Genomic DNA, 18,797 nt, shown 5'->3' with positions numbered 1-18,797 from the left:
AACTAAATATGATTTTGTCGTATGGGGGTGTTAAAAAATTTTCTACTGGATGATGTCACTTCTGGTCATGACATCACTTCCAGCTTAATGGCATCACTTTAAATGGGTACTGATAGATTGTCATTCTAAAAAGTGGGCCCCAGTGCTAAAAAGTCTGAGTAAGAGACACTTTTTTCAAGTGGTTGCTCCTCTTTTATTTAGCAGGGGAAGAGTAACTGACCCTCCTCACCCCAGCAGTGTCTTTTCTAGTGGCTCTTTGCTGGTATTCTTTTGCATCTTTTTTAGATTGTGAGCCCTTTTGGGACAGGAAGCCATTAGTTATTTGATTTTCCTCTGTAAACCACTTTGTGAACTTTAGCTGAAAAGTGGCACATAAATACTGTTAAAAATATTAATAACCACTGATATGGCATCTACTGTCATCATATCAATGGATGGTCCAATTGAAAGACAATGGGTTCAGGGGGAAATATGCTTCCCCATGACAATTTATATCTGCCTCGGTTCATGTGAAGATGACTGTTTCACAAAAGGATGGGAAGATCACTGTCTGTTGTAATGCACACTTTAATCAGAACATGTCCATATTTCCAATGAACAGCTGAAAATAGGGGACATGAAGACTACCTACTGACAACTGTGTTCACAACTAGTAGCAGAAGTGCACTTTTCTGGTTCCTTTTATTAGATGCTATCTTCTCCAAGCAACAGTGACTTCACTCCAAAGACCTCCCGTTCTGCCCTCTCACAGTTTCCCTTCGTTTGCCTGGCCTCTCAGAATTTCTGCTTGCTCATTCTACAGAACACTATAAAAATCTCTGGGTTTTGTCACTCAATCTCAGTCATTCCTATATCCTTTGGTGGAGTACCTCTGTTCCTGTCACTCCTGCCTATATCTTTGAGTGTGTTGAACAAGATGTTCACTGAATCCTGGGTAGAGGCAGTCACAGAGGTCTCCTCAAACTCGGGGAAAGTTTGTTTCCTAACCTTGGGGCTTCATTGTGGCTGCATCAGTGCTAGAAAGCTGGATAGGATTGGGTCCAGTGTCTTCTAGTTAAGAGTTCAACATGCCTGTAAGCATTGCAACACTTTGGACTTGTGAGTGTATGTACTCGTACCATATTTATAAACACATGTTTTCTATTTGGAGAAGTTTTGATCTTTGCTTACTTTGCTTATTTTTGAGGTACCTTACAGGACCATATCCCTTGGGCCAGACAAACCAACAGCCCATGTTACTTACAGTTACCAGACCTGGAGTTATTCTAAGCACTTTTCCAGGTTTAGAGTTCCCATATGTTTAGAAACACAGGTCTGAAATAATGTGACAATAGAGACAAACTGCATTTATTTATGCTACTCTGTACATATCAGAGGGAACCTTGAACCTTGACCTGAGTCATCCTCAAAATATTGTTTATTTGTATGTCACTGTTTTTCTTTGCAGTGCATGAGATGATATATACATTTGTATTGGACTTTGTGGAGCACAGTGTTTTTAATTGTGTCAGGTTCTAGACTCACCTGAATGGGACAAGGGGCTCCAATGCATCACTGAAAGCCCTGGCTAAGAGAGTTAAAGAAGCCAGAGAGTCAATGCCATCATGGAAGGTGCTGTTGAAGAATAGCCTCCACCTGGAACGTGCACAGCACCCCCTCCTGGAGCCACGAAGGACCTGGGCAAAGCAAGAACTGAGGGAGGCGTGGGGTTGGGACAAAGCAATTCAGGCATTGGGGACCAGCAGGTCAAGGGTGCAGACTTTAAGGCAGCGGTTGCCTTTGGTCCCATGGCCCCACGCAAAGTGGGCAGCATGTCGTGCCCCACAGATGCAGAGGAGAGGGCAGAGAAGTACCAGTGGGGAGGAAAGGAACACAATGGGGATGGACAAAAGAAGGGGAAAATCAACAATATTGTTTTAAAGGCATTTAATCCACTTAAATCGTGATACATAGTCAGGCAGCCCAATCCTAAACTGCACTGGAACAAGGAGGCCAGCTGAATTGCCCCATATCCAACACAGGGTTGGGGCTGTATGTGGCTCAGCTTGGGGCTAGGGAAATCAATTCTGTCATAGAAAAGGCAAAACTGTGTAAAAGCAAAGTATAGGCCTCTGCCTGAAGCCATGTTGACTGCCTGGAGCCATGTTAGCCAGACACCACTGTGAGAACGTTGCACATTAGAGCATTCCAAAGGAGCTAGCTTCTTGGGGAGATGTGCAAGCAGCCATCCCTCATCACTAGAGATAGCAGTTCCCTGAGTGGCAGGTTGGCCAAGGACACCTTGATTACAGATCTGTTTCAGCTGCAGGTTTCAGGTTGGGAGGGGCGACCTTCCATTAGTGAGTTGCCTGACTCCACGTCCGACTCTAGAAAATTTGACTGGTTCCGATTTCTAATTGGTGTGTATTGTATGCTCTCTTTAAATTCCTAAACCTATACTTGTGAAGTGCCTGTCTAATGTTATTTCCATTCTTTAATAAATCCTATCTATTTACAGCTATGTGGACTATTGGAATCATGGAAGGGGGGAAGCTGGTAGTAAATGAAACTGGTTTCCAGTGACTGATTTCCATTTGGTATTATGCTACCCTGATGCCCATTAAGTGTGCCTGACGCCCTGCTGCAAGTCGAGTGGGAACTCTGGCTGGGAAGGCTTTGAAGGGCACTTGCAAATTGACCTGTTTGGTATGTTCTGTGAGCTCCTCGGGTTGAGAGAGCAATTGGCAGTAACCAGAAGCCGGTTGGGTAATTAGAGGGTGATTGGGTTATTGCCTTGCTAATTGCCCGGCTCCTCTTGTATGTCACAATTTCCCCTTACCCCCAGTAATGCAGCAGAAGCCCCAGTGGGTCTACTCGAATCTGTACCACTGAAAAAGGTGAGCAGCCCCAGCACTGCACTGTGTTGCCCAGGAGTGGGGTTAGGATTCAACCAAAGGGTTGGATCCTGGCTCCACCTCTGCCCCGTCTTGGGCCACCCATGGGCCGGCCTGCTGCCCACCATCCTCCCACCCTGGAACGCCCCCATACTCATATTGAACAGGTGGAAAGACAAGTGTGTTCCTACTATTTTTGAATGCACTGAGGACCTTTTACTATCAATATTTGAATCTATGGGTTGTAGAAGATAACTGGTAAGAATATGGAAAACAACTGGTATGAGTATGGATCTTTACTGATCTCGACCTGTCGCATTCCACAGTCTGGGGATTTCCCACTGGGCATGTTAAATATTCCTGATATAAATGAGTATGGGATGGATATGCCTAGAAGTGGCTTTAAGTAGAGAGAAGTATTATTCATTAAAGAAAAATTAAACCAAGCAAATTATTGAATAATGTATCCAAACTGTAAGATTTAACACACAGAAAAAAAATAAATCATCAGCCTAGTTGCTGATAATCTCCCTGCTGGTGATGCCTCAAAGGTCTTTTTCCCAGGGGCATCATCATTTGTGTAAGGGAAGATTTCAAAGCTGATGACTGGCTTCGTTCAGAAATTAACTGTGTGTGCCTGCAAGAGGATTGAGGTAGTATAAAAAAGACATTGAACTGATGAAAGCCCAGTTTGCCTTGGTGTTTTCCAGTCACCAACTAGATGCCAACTAGAAAATAATTGAAAATCATAAGGACAAGGAATTCCAGCAAGAAGAAACCACAACAAAGAGACATGAAAGTTAGTATTTAATGCCATATTTTCCATAAAACATTTTTAAAAAAATCCGCTGTTCCTCCATATGCTCTGTGGAGTAGGGGAGCATCTTTGCCCTGCCCCACCCTTGATGAAGGAAGGTCAGGAGAATTATAGCTCCCAATTTAGAGTTGCTGGGCTGAGGTTAGGCCCTGGTCAGTGACAGAGGGTCACCTTCCATGTTGGCTCAGTGTGTCAGCCAATCCAGTGAGCCCACTCACCCACTTGTTCTTGGGTATATAGTTAGATAGACCTTTTTGCATCTCACCTGATTGGTAGTTAGTAAAGAGGTGTCCCCTCCATAATTTTCTAAGAGTGCACTGTAATTAGCTATAGTTAATCAAAAGTCTCAGCTATAGTGTGGGACAGGGAGTAGGACTGGGGTCTTACGGTCTGCTTCAAGAGTAAGCAAAAGTCATAGGGGGAACTTGTACCAAACTCCTGAGGTTCTCTGGCTTGGGGTTTAGTTGCAAAGTCTACCTGGAAGGTTCTCTTCTTTGAGATGAACAGAGCAATTCAGCTACCTCAATACCCCTGTTTCAGTGGTTGGTATTATGAAGCTGTGATTTTCAGCGGGTGATCTGCAGCTTTGGCTCAGAGTGGGAATGCCCCCAAAGGGAAATATATAGTGGCATATGGTATCCCAAGGATAGGTGACTGCACTAAATAGGGAAAGAGTATATGGAGATGGGACCCGCTGAAAAGCTTGCGTTATCAGACTAATCATTGGGCATAATTCCAATAAATGTGACCCAGTTTTAGTCCTAAATCTTGCCTCACAGATTTATGGGGATGGGTTCGCTGGCAATACTTTCTTCTCTGTGAAGCATTTACCAAAGTTCAGACCACATCTTGATTTAGATTTCATAGGTCCTCCAAAGAGACTGAGGGCAGATAAAATGTTTCAGGAAAGGTCACGTCAGTGGGTCACACTATTACCCTTGCTAACTGAGCAAAGAGACACCTTTCAAAGTGGTGTCCTCTTATAATTAGCAGGGGGAGAGCAATTGTGTCTTTTCAACCCAGCATGACATCTTTTCCAGTGGCTGTTGCTGGTGTCTCTTTATTTATTTATTTATTTATTTATTTATTTATTTATTTATTTATTTATTTATTTATTTATTTGAGATTGTGAGCCCTTTGGGGACAGGGAACCATGTATGGATTTATTTTATTGTGTAAACCACTCCTGTTGAAAAGCGGTATATAAATATTCTCAATAACAATAATTACATGATGAAAATGTAGATAAACTAATTATCAAAGGGGTTTATTTAACCTTGAAATCCAAATTTTCAAAATTTCTCTGTCATTTTACACCTGTCTCTCTGGTGACTGTTGAAGACAACTGGGTATTAAATATTTGGCTTCGACCACAAAACAAAGAGAGAGAGAGAGAGAGAGAGAGAGAGAGAGGGAGGTATTGTATCTCCATCATAACTGATTCAAAAGAGAGAGAGAGAGAGAGAGATTGTATCTCCATCTTGACTCATTCAATGTATCTGTCTAGGTCACCAGCATTGGGCACACTGAACTAAAAAACCAGTCAGCCATTACAGAATTCACACTGGTCGGTCTATCTGCTTCCCCTGGACTACAGACACTTCTCTTTGGGCTTTTCACATTTATCTATCTGATGGCCCTTGCTGGAAACATCCTTCTCATCCTTACAATATGCACTTGCAGGAAACTCCACACTCCCATGTACTTCCTGCTCATCAATTTGTCATTTGTGAATGTACTATCTATCTCAGTTACAACTCCCAAATGGCTGCAGACTCTCTTCACCCACAGGAAGACCATCACTTTTCAGGGCTGTATCACACAGATGTTTCTCTTCATACTGACACTGGTGACAGAACTTCTGCTTCTGACATTCATGGCTGTCGACCGCTATGCAGCAATCTGCTACCCTTTGCAGTACACGATGATCATGAGAAAGGAGGTGTGTGTAGCGATGGGAACGATTGTGTGGGTCGCTGGAATCGTGAATTCTGCAGTTCATGCTGGGCTTATGCTTCGGTTGTCCTTTTGCAACTCCAACATCATCAACCATTTCTTCTGTGATCTTCCTCCACTTTTAAAACTCTCCTGCACAGACACCAGCCTGAATGAAACTATGGCCTCTGTGGCAGACATAGTTTTTGCAGTATGTGGCTGTGGACTGACTCTAACATCGTACTGCTTTATCCTGAGAGCAATTTTTCAAATCCGTACTGCAGAAGGGAAGAGGAAAGCGTTTTCTACTTGTTCCTCTCATCTCATTGTAGTTAGTTTTTACTTCTCCTCTGTCATTTACACATATATGAGGCCCACCTCCGTCTACTCGCTAGACAGAGACAAGCTCATTTCTCTCCTTTATTCAGTGGTAACTCCAGTTGTTAATCCAGTCATATATTCTCTGAGAAACAAAGATGTGAAAGTGGCACTCAAGGCATTTACTATTAGGTTAACCCAGAGACCACAAGACTGATGGATAGAAATTTCTAGATAACTATTTTGAATAGTTAGGTGAAGCAATGGCACACCAATCCCTAAACTTACATCACAATCCTATTGGTCTAGTTCGGGACTCTCCAAATCTCGCTTAAGCCTTCCTCCTCCCCTCAATCCCCCTAGCCCCCACATCCTGAAACCAACCTACCCCGTTGCTGCCGTCCTTCAGAATGCAGCTTCTAAATTGTCCATGAATTCTTTTGGTGTGATTCAGAAGCAGCTTTTTCAAGTAACTGGCCCTGAGTCACAACAGGAGTTGGAGTTAGTGACATCCACGACTTGAGTCAACACAAAACATATAAAAACAGATTTTTGGGCTACTTGAGTCAATTCACCACAAGTTGTGTCCAACTCTGATAGCAGCTGCTGGAGCTTACCATAGGCCAAGTGGACAAATGTCCCCTTATCCCAAGGAGACCTCCAGTAGCAAAAAGTCCACTGTGGAATTCAGCAGAAGCCATGCCTGCGGCTCTGCATCACCACATGGGGATTGAGGGCCCAATCCTAAACTGGCACACTGGCTCAGCGCCAGCGTTCACTGTTGCAAATATACTGTAAGGCACATTTGTGTGGGGTTGTGCCAGCCCAACCAATTGGCACTGGAGCAGGCTCAGCGTGACCCTGTGCTGGGCTGGCACCAGGTGGAAGACAAAGGACCGCAACCCCAGAGCTTTGGGCGAGCGCCAGGTGGCAGGGAGGTAAGTCTTTGTGGGGGGAGATGGGAGAGGTTTTCCAGGGCAGGGTGTGGGCAGGGGGAAGACATGGTGGGGAGGGAATGGGATAATAGGGAGTGGGGCCAGCAGAGCCCTGCTCCGCCAGATTTGGAGCGTCACATCAGGCCTCCCGGCCCGACACAGAACCAGTGGGTATTAAATATTTGGCTTAAATAACCAGTGCAGAGTCAAGTAGCCCCACTGCGGGATTACTTTCCATACTCAGGGGAAGGAGATGAATGTCCCCTTCCCCCACGGAGCTACCACTGGCTGCCTGGCGTGCTCAGGTTGCTGCAGCAGCCATTTTGGTACCGTGGTAGCCCCATGCACCAAGCAGCTCAGGATTGGGCTTCATGAGAAATACTTCACTCACAGTTTTACAATTCTACACATTAGAGCAGTGTTATTCAAACTGTGAGGCGCGACTCCTTAAAGAGGCACCAGGAACTCAAAGGGGAGGCGCAGGATGTCCTCTCGCAGCAATGCAGTCACACCCCTGAGCAGAATATAAGCCCGTCTTCTGTGCTTTTTTTTAAAGCAGAAGAAACGGGAGTTGCTCGGCTGCCCCCTCCGAGAGTGGCTGCGAGAGTGGCTGCTGCCGCCCCACCCTCTTCTTCCTCCACTCCAAGGCTGCTGCCTTCTGTGTTCGCTGCATGTTGTTTCCAAAGCTCTTCGACTCCAACCCCCATCTGGCAAGTACCAAGCATGCTCAGCTTGCAGTCCTTGTCCTTGCTGACCATCAGAAAGAAACCCTCCTTGATCCTTGTCTGGTTGGTTCCTAGTTCCCAGCCTGGGATTGCTTCTCTTCAAAGTGAAATTTCTCTTTTCAACCCCCTCCCGCTTTCACTCCCCCTTTAAATCTCCAAACCTTCCCGCTTTCCTCCCCCTCCTCAAATAAAACACTTCCTATTTTACCAGTCACCAGGGGTCTTAAAGTTGTTTCCATGCAGCTGGCAAAGCAGGGGGGAGAGAGAGAGAAGCACACACTTTACTTGGCCAGAAGCAGAAAAAGAGGAAGTGTTTTTAAAGTGATTTATTAATCTTGTTGTTTGACTGAAGAGGAGAGGCTGTATTTTTAAAGTGATGAATCTTGCTATTTGAAGAGAATACTTATCAGCCATTGATGAAGTGATTGCCAGCCCAATCCTATTCACACTTTCCTGGGAGTAAGCCCCATTGACTCTAATGGGACTTTCTTCTGAGTAGGCATGCGTAGGATTGGGCTGTGCATCTCCTAGTATAGGAGACAAATCAGCTTTCTAACCAAACCCTTATCAGTTCTGATATATTTTCATGGTCTATTTTTGTTTTCCCCACCAGCTGCTGGAAAAATTAAATTAAATTAATAAAGGGTTCAATCCTATCCAAGGAGAATGGGAGAAATGACTAGTTGGATTGGGGTCCACCGGGGGTATGTGTGTGTAATGTTGGTCAGACTAGTTGCTCACAAAGTTCATTTGATAAAACAATTATACTGGTATGCTTACAAAGTAAAAAAAAAAAAAAGTCTTCCTGGACCAGACAAAATCTGCCTACTCCAGCATCCTGTCTCCAACAGTGATCAGCAGCTGATCATTTATAAAGCATGTATATTGCTGTGTATTAATAATATATTTTTAAGATCTGCATTTAATTAATGATATGATTAATATAATTAATATTAATATAGTTAATATTTCTGGCCACTTCCTGTTTAATGATGTCACTTCTAACCCTCAGGAACATGATGGGGAGTCATGGCTACCAGCCACAGGGGGTCAAGGGAGCCACAGACCGGAAAAGTTTGAGTACTGCTGCATTAGAGGGTCCTACTGCTTATGGAACTGCTTATGGAATAGAGGATTAAGGTGTGAGGGAACCCCTAAAATTTCGAGTGTTTGAACCCATTCAGAGCCCCGTTTGGGCCTTGCTGTGTGCATAAGCAGGGTGCTTGGCCAAAGTAGGCCCTATAGTCAGCTGCTTGGGTCAGCAAGATATTTTAGAAGATGCCCCTTGAATGCCTTTTGTGTCTACACAAAACAACATATATCACATATATCAGGCCCACCTCAGCCTACTCTCTGGACAATGATAAGTTAATGAGTCTCCTTTATGCAGTGGTGACTCCTGTGGTTAATCCAATGATATATTCTCTCAGAAACAAGGATGTGAAAGAGGCACTCAGGGCACTTATTGCTAGAGGGCAGCTGTTTCAGAGATTATGACTGATCAGTAGAAATGTCCAGGCCTCTCTTCTAAGTACATTTAACAGGGGAAAAAATAGTAGCATACTGTGCTGTGTGTGTTAGGAAGTGCTTCTATAACTTTGTATAAATCAGTGGCGCTCAAAGTTGCGACTTCTGCATGTCCAGAACAATCACCGTCCAACCACATCTGAGTGTTCTGCTTGGGCCCCACACAAAGTCCTCCTCATTCAAAGGACGGGGATGCTCTGGGAAGTTGTGTCTTCTGCCTGGCATCCCAGAAGGCCATGTAACAGGGCGTCTGGGCAGATACAACTTTAAAGACTGTCCCTGTCCTCCCCCTTTATTGTAAAAAAGACAATTTTTTAAAAAGAGAGAAATGATGATCTAAAGCAGGGGTGTCAAACTCGTTCCATACAGAGGGCCAAAATTAGCATTCATGATGTCTGCTGAGGGCTGGAAGTGACTTTCTTAAGCAGAAAGTGACATCATTAAGCAGATGATGGGCAGAAATAAGCACTTTTCTCTTGCATAAAAATTCATTAGCTACAAATGATGGAGGGAAAATCTTGCAAATGGTGGAGGGGAAATCTGTGCAAATTTTGTTCATATTTCCAAGATATGAGAGAACCCAATGATCATGGCGGGAGGGCCCAATTATAATGGGGGCTAGATAAATTGCTTCTGGGGGCCGCATTCAGCCTGCGGGTCTTATGTTTGACACCCCTGATCTAAAGCATATGTTAGGTGATGTTCTTTGCGATGTTTGAAGCATCTTTCTTCCTCTCCTTTCTCTAGCATTTCATTAGGGTACCACTTATGGTAAACTGGTTCTGATATTTTCCTAACAGGGGTTAGTGGCTGTTCATGAACTCAGAAATTAGACTGCTCATTCAGGAAAGGGAGAAGGGCATGGTTGTGTTGGTGACAGTGCCTCAAGTCAGGTGTCTCTGCCATATAGATGAATTAGCTTTCTTACTCCCTGCACATCTCTTAAATGTTAATAAAATTGTGTCTTGCCTTCAACTGACTTCATGTGTCTCACCTCTTATTTCTGGGAGTTGGTGCCACCAAGCATCTCTATCCCCTCCTGGCAGTACAAATAAGGGGACATAGCTAGCAAACTCCCACTGAAGGTGGCTTGTTGGGTTGCTCATTATGTCTTTGCTTGTGAAATTGAGGAATTGACTGACCTGACCTGACCTGACCTGACCTGACGTGTGTGAGGATATTGGGCAGCAGAGGTAAAACATATGAATCCTGCATGCATTTATTGTTGCATGTCAGAAGGGAAACAATGGAGGGGAACTGGGTGACACAGAAGTTGCAACAGAACCACAAATGTCCTAAAATATCAAAAATTTAGCCAACCAGTATATTGCAATGTTCCACAGTTTCTTTATATTTGCCATTCCTTCCACCTCATCTTTCTATTTTTCATTCACAGTCCTTGCACCCTCCTCTGCTTTAGGTTGAATATCTGCATCCTTATGGGTACAGCAGGCGGTGGAGGAAGGCAATTCCATTCACAAGAGTTGGCCCTTCCAGTTTCCCCCATCCTGTTCTTTTTATTGTTTCTCTTACTCATTCTGCGCTACATGCCTCACTTAAACACTGGCTTAACTAGGGAAATTTCTAAGATGAAAGCTGAAATGGGATAGCATTGGAGAAGAGCTCCATAGGTCCCCATTTAGAAGTCTCCCAGGGTGCAATTCAAAGCGTGCCCTAGGCCAGCACAAGTCCTTTGCGTTGTCCTTTGGGTAGCGCAAAAGTGCCAAAAGGCACTTCTGTGCCACCAAGGAAGGAGGTAGGCTTGCACAAAGATGTGCAGCAGCCTCTGGAGGCTGAATGCAGCCCTGCTGTGTCAGCAGACAGATAATTGCGCAACGGCCTGCCTCTGCCAGCACAGGGGTTTGGGGAATTTGGGAGGAGGGCGGAATGAGGGCATTGAGGGAGGGGGGAAGCAGGCAGGCCCATGGGCCAGCCAGGTCTGGGAGGGGGTGGTGCCAGGATCCTCTTTAGGTGGCACGGTTCTGAAAAGCCTCATTTGAGGCGGCTGCTGCATGACACAGGGTAAGGGGAACCAATTCCCCTTGCCACGGGTTGCACAGCAGCCAGCCCCACTGCTGTGCTGGATACAGCACAGGCCAGCTGGCCTGCCTGTTAAAGCGCAGGATAGGATTGAGCTGGCCTGCCTTGGCTGGTATGCGGGGTTGGGGAGTTTGGGAGGAGGGTGGAATGAGGGTGTTCCAGGGTAGGGGGAGGGTGGGCAACAGGTAGGCCTGTGGGCCGGCCAGGTTTGGGAGGGTATGGTGCCAGGATTCTCTTTAGGTGTTGCAGAATGGAGTACCCCCATTTGGGCTGCTGCTGCATGACACAGTAAGGGGAATTGATTCCCCTTGCCCCGGCTTGCGCTGCAGCCAGCCCCAATGCTGTGCTGGATACAGTACAGGCCAGCTGGCCTGCCTGTTAAAGCGCAGGATAGGATTGAGCTCCCTTTATATTTTCCCTGCATTTCAGTTCATGACATTTTGAGGAACTGGGCATAAAGACTCCTCACACCTATGTCCTTTGAATCTGTTGCTTTGACATTGCTACTGTTATTAACTGGAATAATGGGGATAGTATCTTGTGGTCACAGACCTGCTTCACTTATGTCTCACAGCACAACCCTATTCATTTCAAAGTAACTATGGCTGAATTCAATGGGGCTTACTCCCAGGTCAGTGTGTATAGGAACACAGCCTCACTCAACTTCCCAGTTCTGCTGCCATCGCCCCGCTTCCTGTAATGGTCACTGAGGGAATGCTGAGCTCTTCCCCTTCCCTCCTCTGGCCACTAGATTAGGAGGAGACATGAGGAGAGCTTGTTTCTCTCTCTTGATATCCATCACTTCCACTGCCTCATCTTCTATAGCCTGGTGGAGGGAATGCTGAGAGACCAGCAAAATATGGTGAGATCAAGTTCCATACTCACACCATTTGGTTCCCATACTCCCAAGGGGTATGGATACTCCCTGGTTAAGAATCCCTGCAATACAGCATAACCAAATAACACTATTTGCAAAAGTCCAACTGAACTCTCTTGCCCTTCACTTGAAGACCAAAATCTCTTGAATTACTTCCAGGCTGGAATTTTAAACCTATTTTCCAGGAAGCAAGCCCCAGTGATTACAATGGTATCTGACTCTAAGTAATCATGTAGAGGACCACATTACAAGTACCCAAATGCCAGAATTTAACCCAGTAAGCCATCTCTACATAGTTAAAGAAAATAATATCCCTAGCTACCAGATTTGCTCAATTTTCTTAGAACTAACTGCTTGGAGACAAAGATCCTCTGGTATATATAGTGGTATAATTTGAGGATAGGATTTTACCATTAGGGCTCATTCCAACCCAACTTTCCAGCCCTGGTGCAACTGTAATGCATTCTCGAGGTAAGAGAACAAATGTTCACACACCTTGAGGAGGCTTCTGTGACTGCCTCCCCACTACTGCATGCAGTGCATGCCCCATTGGCATCGCTACACCTGCACTGGAAAATTGGATAGGATTTGGCCCTTAGTGTGCTATAACACTATGTAGAAAATGTATTTTTTAAAAACAATCAATAAAATGGATTCATTAGATTCTAAAATCTAACATGTATCTGGGAAAAAAAAATCACCAATTTAATTATGTAAATAGGTCACACTCCGGTGATACCTCAATGGTATTTTCTCCCAGTAGAATCATTGTTTGTATAACAGATGATTTCAAAGCTGATGACTGCCTTGGTTCAGAAATGAGCCTGCCTACAAGAGGAACTGACTTCTTACCGCACACTGGACCAACAAAGCTCAGATTGGCTCTTGTATTTTCAAGTTACCAGATGCCAAACAAAATATAACTCAATGCCATAAGAACGAGGAAAGGTTCAAGCAAGAGTAGAAAACATGGGAATGAAGGTGAGTTCTTAATGCCATTACCTTCCTCTGCCCTGGCCCCCACCTGACTTCTACAAGACATGGGAACCCACAATTAGGGATTCACTGAATTTAACAAGGTTTTTTTAAATAAATAAATAAATACTGGGAATAAATATTTAAATTGAATGATCATTACAAAGATGAAGAAAAGTAGCTGGTGAGAAAAAAATGGGAAAATTACATTCCACGGCATTGTGGATTACTTCTAACTTTTAAACAGAAAAAGTTCACATAGCAGTTTTCAGTTCAAAATAAATAAAACTAAACAAACAAATGTCATTGTCTCAAAAAAGCTCACAGTCTGAGAGAGAGAGAGAGAGAGAGAGAGAGAGAGAGACTTACAAAATGGACACCATCCTGAGATGACTAAGGCTATTTGCTCTCTCCTTGTATATATGAGAAAATATATGTCAGTTAAGAATGTTCCAACCTGCGATGGACAGCATATATGACAGTTCCTTGGTGGTCTGCCCAAGAGCAACCACACTGAAATAAGCCCATCAAGAGTGCTCCAAAACCTCCAGATCGCTGCTCCTCACACACCTGAAAGGCATTCCCTGCTGTTCACTGGCTGCTACCCTTCTGCGGCTTGCTTAGGAGAAAGTGCGGGCTGCTCCATGGCTGGATATTGCCCCAGCAGGCATTGCAGGGGACCAACCAATGGGTTGGTAGCAAGCCATAAAGCCACTCATCAGCTGGCCCTGTACAATGCCTGCTGGGGTGATATCCAGCCTGTGGAGCAGCAAGTACTTTCAGGTACAAGCTGCTTTCAGTACAAGCAGCTGGGCAGTTTCAGAGTACTCTGGGTGGACTTATTTGGGTGCACTCAGTTTTGAAAGGCCATGGGGAGAGACCTCTGAGTGGCATTCCAAGCTGCTTCAACCATGTGGGAGCTTAGCCAGAGGCAGAGGCAACAAGAGAGGCTCTCAGGCACATCACCATGAGCAGGTAAGTACCTGTAGGTACTTGTTTGTAGAACAGCACTGTTTTTGATTATCTTCAGGGAACAAATCCCAAACATTAATTGGCATAGAACTGTATCTCTTTTCCAGTTAGCATGGTCAAGTTGTAGTTGACACCTTGCCAAATGATTCACTTATATGTATATAAATTTGGTGGACTTTCTAGAAAGGAGACTTTCCAGAAAGGTGAAATTGATTCAGGACAGATCTAATTCATGGTTCATAAACTGAGACTTAAGTGAGGTTATATATTTTGAAGCATATGGTCACTCTTGATAGGTACAGATAAATGTAAGAAATAGATTCTGAGGCGCCATCATTCCAACATAGTCAATGCCAAAATGTGTTATTAAATGATGAATTGCAGGGGCAATTAGTGATTTAGAGCCCAGTCCTATTCCTGTCTACTTAGAAGTAAGTTCCATTATAGTCAAAGGAGCTTACTCCCAAGAAAGTGTGGAGAGGATTGCAGCCTTAGGGATTTGCACAATGTTCTGAAACTTGTTTTATAGAAATTCATTTGGCATTTTTTGAAAATTCTCAGAGATATCATTTATTGGAAGTAAATTCTAATACTGAAATTCAGTGCCAAGTCTATTAATCAAAGATATCTGGTTGACCTCAACCAGAAGCCACCCAATTACTAGTGAGGACAACAGGTCCAAAATTATTCACTTTTGCCACAAAAGGCCTTTGAGTATGAATGCACAGGTTTGTGCTAGAGAAAGAAGCAGAAAGAGAGGGAAGTCATCTCTTTTAACAACAGACTCAATGTAACATGGATTATCTTGTCTAGATCACCAACACTATTCAAAACCAGTCTGTTATGGAATTCGTACTGGTTGGTCTAACAAGTTCTCCTGGACAACAGACGCTTCTCTTTGGGGTATTTGGCTTCATCTACGCTATGGCTCTAACTGGTAATTTCCTCCTCATCCTTGCCATTTGTACTAGCAGGAAACTCCACACTCCCATGTACTTCTTGCTCATCAATTTGTCCTTAGTGAATGTGTTATCTATCTCAGTTACTACTCCCAAAATGCTACAGACTCTTTTCACCCACAGAAGAGCCATCTCCTTTTATGGCTGCATCACACAGGCCTACCTCTTCATATGGGCACTGGTAACAGAACTTCTCATCCTCACGTTTATGGCTTTTGACCGCTATGCTGCTATCTGCCGCCCTCTGCAGTACGCAATGATCATGAGGAAGGAGGTGTGTGTTGGGATAGCTGCTAGCATGTGGGTTGTAGGAATGATCAACTCTGCAGTTCATACTGGTCTTCTACTTCAGCTATCCTTCTGCAACTCAAATATTATTAACCACTTCTTCTGTGATTTCCCTCCACTTTTGAAGCTCTCCTGCTCAGATACCAGCCTGAATGAGACTATGGCTAATCTGGCAGATGTGGTCTTCGCAGTTCTTACATGTGGGTTTACTCTGACATCTTATTTCTTTATCATGAGAACTATTTTTAGAATACGTTCCACGGAAGGGAAGAAGAAAGCTTTCTCAACGTGTTCCTCCCATCTCATTGTCGTCAGTTTTTACTTTTCCGCAGTTATCTACACATATATCAGGCCCACCTCAGCTTACTCTCTGGACAAAGACAAGCTGGTGTGTCTCCTTTATTCTGTGGTAACCCCTGTTGTTAATCCAATGATATATTCTCTCCGAAACAAAGATGTGAAAGACGCACTCAAGAAATTAACTGGGAGAGGTTAGCTGCTACGGAGATGGGAAGGCTGATCAATGGAAATGTCTGCGCCACTCTTCTCAATGTATTTCACAGGGGGGGGGGAAATGATGGCATACTGAATCATGCATGCTATGATGCGCTCCTCTAACGTTATATAAATAATAGTATTTCCTTTCAGAATATAGTGTTGTGTTCTTTGCACCTTTCATCTTCAGCACTAGGAGGTATCTGGTACAGAAAATAATATAACAGCAACACATGATGCTATATACAGTGATTTTCTACTTGCCAGAAAGTGAGCGTGAGTCAATGCATAAGGAATCCAAGGCAGGTATTAGGTGATGTCCCTTGTGATTGTTGAAGCGTCCTTACCCTCTCAGTGCCCAATTCTAAACTTATCCAGCGCCGACACTGAGGCCTAGCGCCAGCGCTGGGTGTATAAATGTGCCTTAAAGCATGTTTACGGTGCCAGGTGAGTAGGGAGCACTGGCACCGGGTCCGTGCCAGTCAGGCACCGGGCTCCATGCTGGCAAGAGGAGGGCACACTGTTGCTGGGGATAAGTGGAAACTCTGAGTGGTGGTGGAGTCTTTGGGGGTGGAGGGAGGGAGGAACGAGGGCCAGGGTAGGGTGGTGTGGGGGAAGAGGTTGGTGCCCCCAAGTATCTCTATACCCTCCTGGCAGAAGATGCAATTAAGGGGACATAACTAGCAAACCCCCCTCCCACTGACGTTTGCTTGTTGGGTTGCTCATTATATGTCTTTGCTTGTGAAACTGAGGAAGTGACTGACCTGACCTGTGTGAGGATATTGGGCAGAGGTAAAACAGATCAACCCTGGATACATTCACTGTTGCATGTCAGGAGGGAAACAATGGAGGGGAACTGGATGACACAGAAGTTGCAACAGACCCAAAAATGTCCTAAAATATCAAAAATGTAGCCAACCAATACATTGCAATGTTCCTCAACGTCTTTAAATTTGCCATCCCTTCCACCTCATTTTTCTATTTTTCTTTCACTGCCCTTGCACTCTCCTCTTCTTTAGGGTGAATATCTGCATCCTTCTGGTTTCAGCAGGTGATGGAGGAAGTAAACTCCATCCACAAGAGTTGGCCCTTCAAGTTTTCCCCATCCCTTTTATTGTTTCTCTTACTCACTCTGTCCTACTTGCCTCACTTAAACACTGACTCAGCTAGGAAAATTTCTAAGATGAAAGCTGAAATGGAGCAGCATTGGAGAAGAGCTCCATAGGTCCCCATTTATAAGTCTCCCAGGGCACAATCCAAAGTGCTCCCTAGGCCAGCGCAAGTCCTTTGTGTTGGCCTTCGGGTGTCACAAAAGTGCCATTAGGCACTTCTGCACCACTGGGAGAGGAGGTAAACTGGTGCAAAGATATGCACCAGCCTCTGGAGGCCAAATCCAGCCCTGGTGCATCAGTGGACAGAGAAGTGTGAGCTGGCCTGCCTCGGCTTGTATGGGGGTTTCGGGAGTTTGAGAGGAGGGTAAAATGAGGGTGTTTCAGGGTAGGGGGAGGGTGGGCAACAGGTAGGCCTGTGGGCCGGCCAGATTTGGGAGGGTATGGTGCCAGGGTTCTCTTTAGGTGTTGCAGAATGGAGTACCCCCATTTGGGCTGCTGCTGCATGACACAGTAAGGGGAATTTATTCCCCTTGCCCCGGGTTGCGCTGCAGCCAGCCCCAATGCTGTGCTGGATACAACACAGGCCAGCTGGCCTGCCTGTTAAAGCACAGGATAGGATTGAGCGCCCTTTATATTTTCCCTGCATTTCAGTTCATGACATTTTGAGGAACTGGGCATAAAGACTCCTCACACCTAAGTCCTTTGATTCTGTTGCTTTGACATTGCTACTGTTATTAACTGGAATAATGGGGATAGCATCTTGTGGTCACAGACCTGCTTCACTTATGTCTCACAGCACAACCCTATCCATTTCAAAGTAACTATGGCTGAATTCAATGGGGCTTACTCCCAGGTCAGTGTGTATAGGAACACAGCCTCACTCAACATCCCAGTCCTGCTGCCATCGCTGTGCTTCCTGTAATGGTCACTGAGGGAATGCTGAGCACTTCTCCTTCCCTCCTCTGGCCACTAGATTAGGAGGAGACATGAGGAGAGTTTGTTTCTCTCTCTTGATATCCATCACTGCCACTGCCTCATCTTCTAATGCCTGGTGGAGGGAATGCTGAGAGACTAGCAAAATATGGTGAGATCAAGTCCCATACTCACACCATTTGGTTCCCATACCCCCAAGGGGTATGGATACTCCCTGGTTAAGAATCCCTGTAATGCAGCATAACCAAATAACACTATTTGCAAAAGTCCAACTGAACTCTCTTGCCCTTCACTTGAAGACCAAAATCTCTTGGATTACTTTCAGGCTGGAATTTTAAACCTATTTTCCAGGAAGCAAGCCCCAGTGATTACAATGGTATCTGACTCTAAGTAATCATGTAGAGGACCACATTATAAGTACCCAAATGCCAGAATTTAACCCAGTAAGCCATCTCTACATAGTTAAAGAAAATAATATCCCTAGCTACCAGATTTGCTCAAATTTCTTAGAACTCACTGCTAGAGACAAAGATCCTCGGGTATATACGGTGGCATATTTTGAGGATAGGATTTCACCTTTAGGGCCCAATCCTATCCAATTTTCCAGGGCCAGCACAGTAGTGTCAGTGAGATGTGAGCTGAATCCTTTGGTGAGGAGGCAATCACAGTCACAGAACATTTGTTCCCTTACCTCTGGGCTGCATTGTGCCTGTACCAACACTGGAAAGTTGGCTAGGATTGGGCACTTGGTGTGCTATAACACGATGTAGAAAATGTATTTTTAAAAGACAATCAATAAAATGGATTCATTAGATTCTAAAATCTAACATGTATCTGGAAAAAAAAAATCACCAATTTAGGATGCAATCCTAACCCCTTGTGTCAGTGCTTTCCAGCACTGGCATAGCTGTGCCAATGGGATGTGTGCTGCATCCTGCAGCTGGGTGTCACTCACAGAGGCCTCCTCAAAGTAAAGGAATCTTTGATCCTTTACCTTGGAGCTGCACTGCCCTTAT

The 18,797-nt window shown here is 44.7% G+C and overlaps 2 protein-coding genes across 2 annotated transcripts; both read left to right on the top strand.

Annotated features, from left to right (window-relative positions):
• The first annotated feature begins 2,977 nt into the window (after positions 1-2,977).
• Positions 2,978-6,160, top strand: LOC136652795 (olfactory receptor 13G1-like). The gene is made up of 2 exons (XM_066629718.1): positions 2,978-3,052; positions 5,198-6,160. The coding sequence occupies exons 1-2, from the start codon at positions 2,978-2,980 to the stop codon at positions 6,158-6,160; spliced, it is 1,038 nt and encodes a 345-aa protein (XP_066485815.1).
• Positions 6,161-13,016: 6,856 nt separating this feature from the next.
• LOC136652794 (olfactory receptor 13A1-like) lies at positions 13,017-15,737 on the top strand. The gene is made up of 2 exons (XM_066629717.1): positions 13,017-13,028; positions 14,808-15,737. Exons 1-2 carry the CDS (start codon positions 13,017-13,019, stop codon positions 15,735-15,737), a joined length of 942 nt encoding a protein of 313 aa, XP_066485814.1.
• The last annotated feature ends 3,060 nt before the right edge of the window (positions 15,738-18,797 follow it).

Source organism: Tiliqua scincoides, chromosome 5 (genome assembly GCF_035046505.1).
Source record: "Tiliqua scincoides isolate rTilSci1 chromosome 5, rTilSci1.hap2, whole genome shotgun sequence".
NCBI lineage: Eukaryota > Metazoa > Chordata > Lepidosauria > Squamata > Scincidae > Tiliqua > Tiliqua scincoides.
This window is presented reverse-complemented; position numbering and strand designations above follow the sequence as displayed.

Bases quoted from the DNA above. Each gene is read 5' to 3' on its own strand.
- LOC136652795 (XM_066629718.1), top strand. From the start codon at position 2,978: ATGGGCCGGCCTGCTGCCCACCATCCTCCCACCCTGGAACGCCCCCAT. The intron at 3,053-5,197 runs GTGTGTTCCTAC...GTATCTGTCTAG, and splicing joins TTGAACAGGTGGAAAGACAA to GTCACCAGCATTGGGCACAC.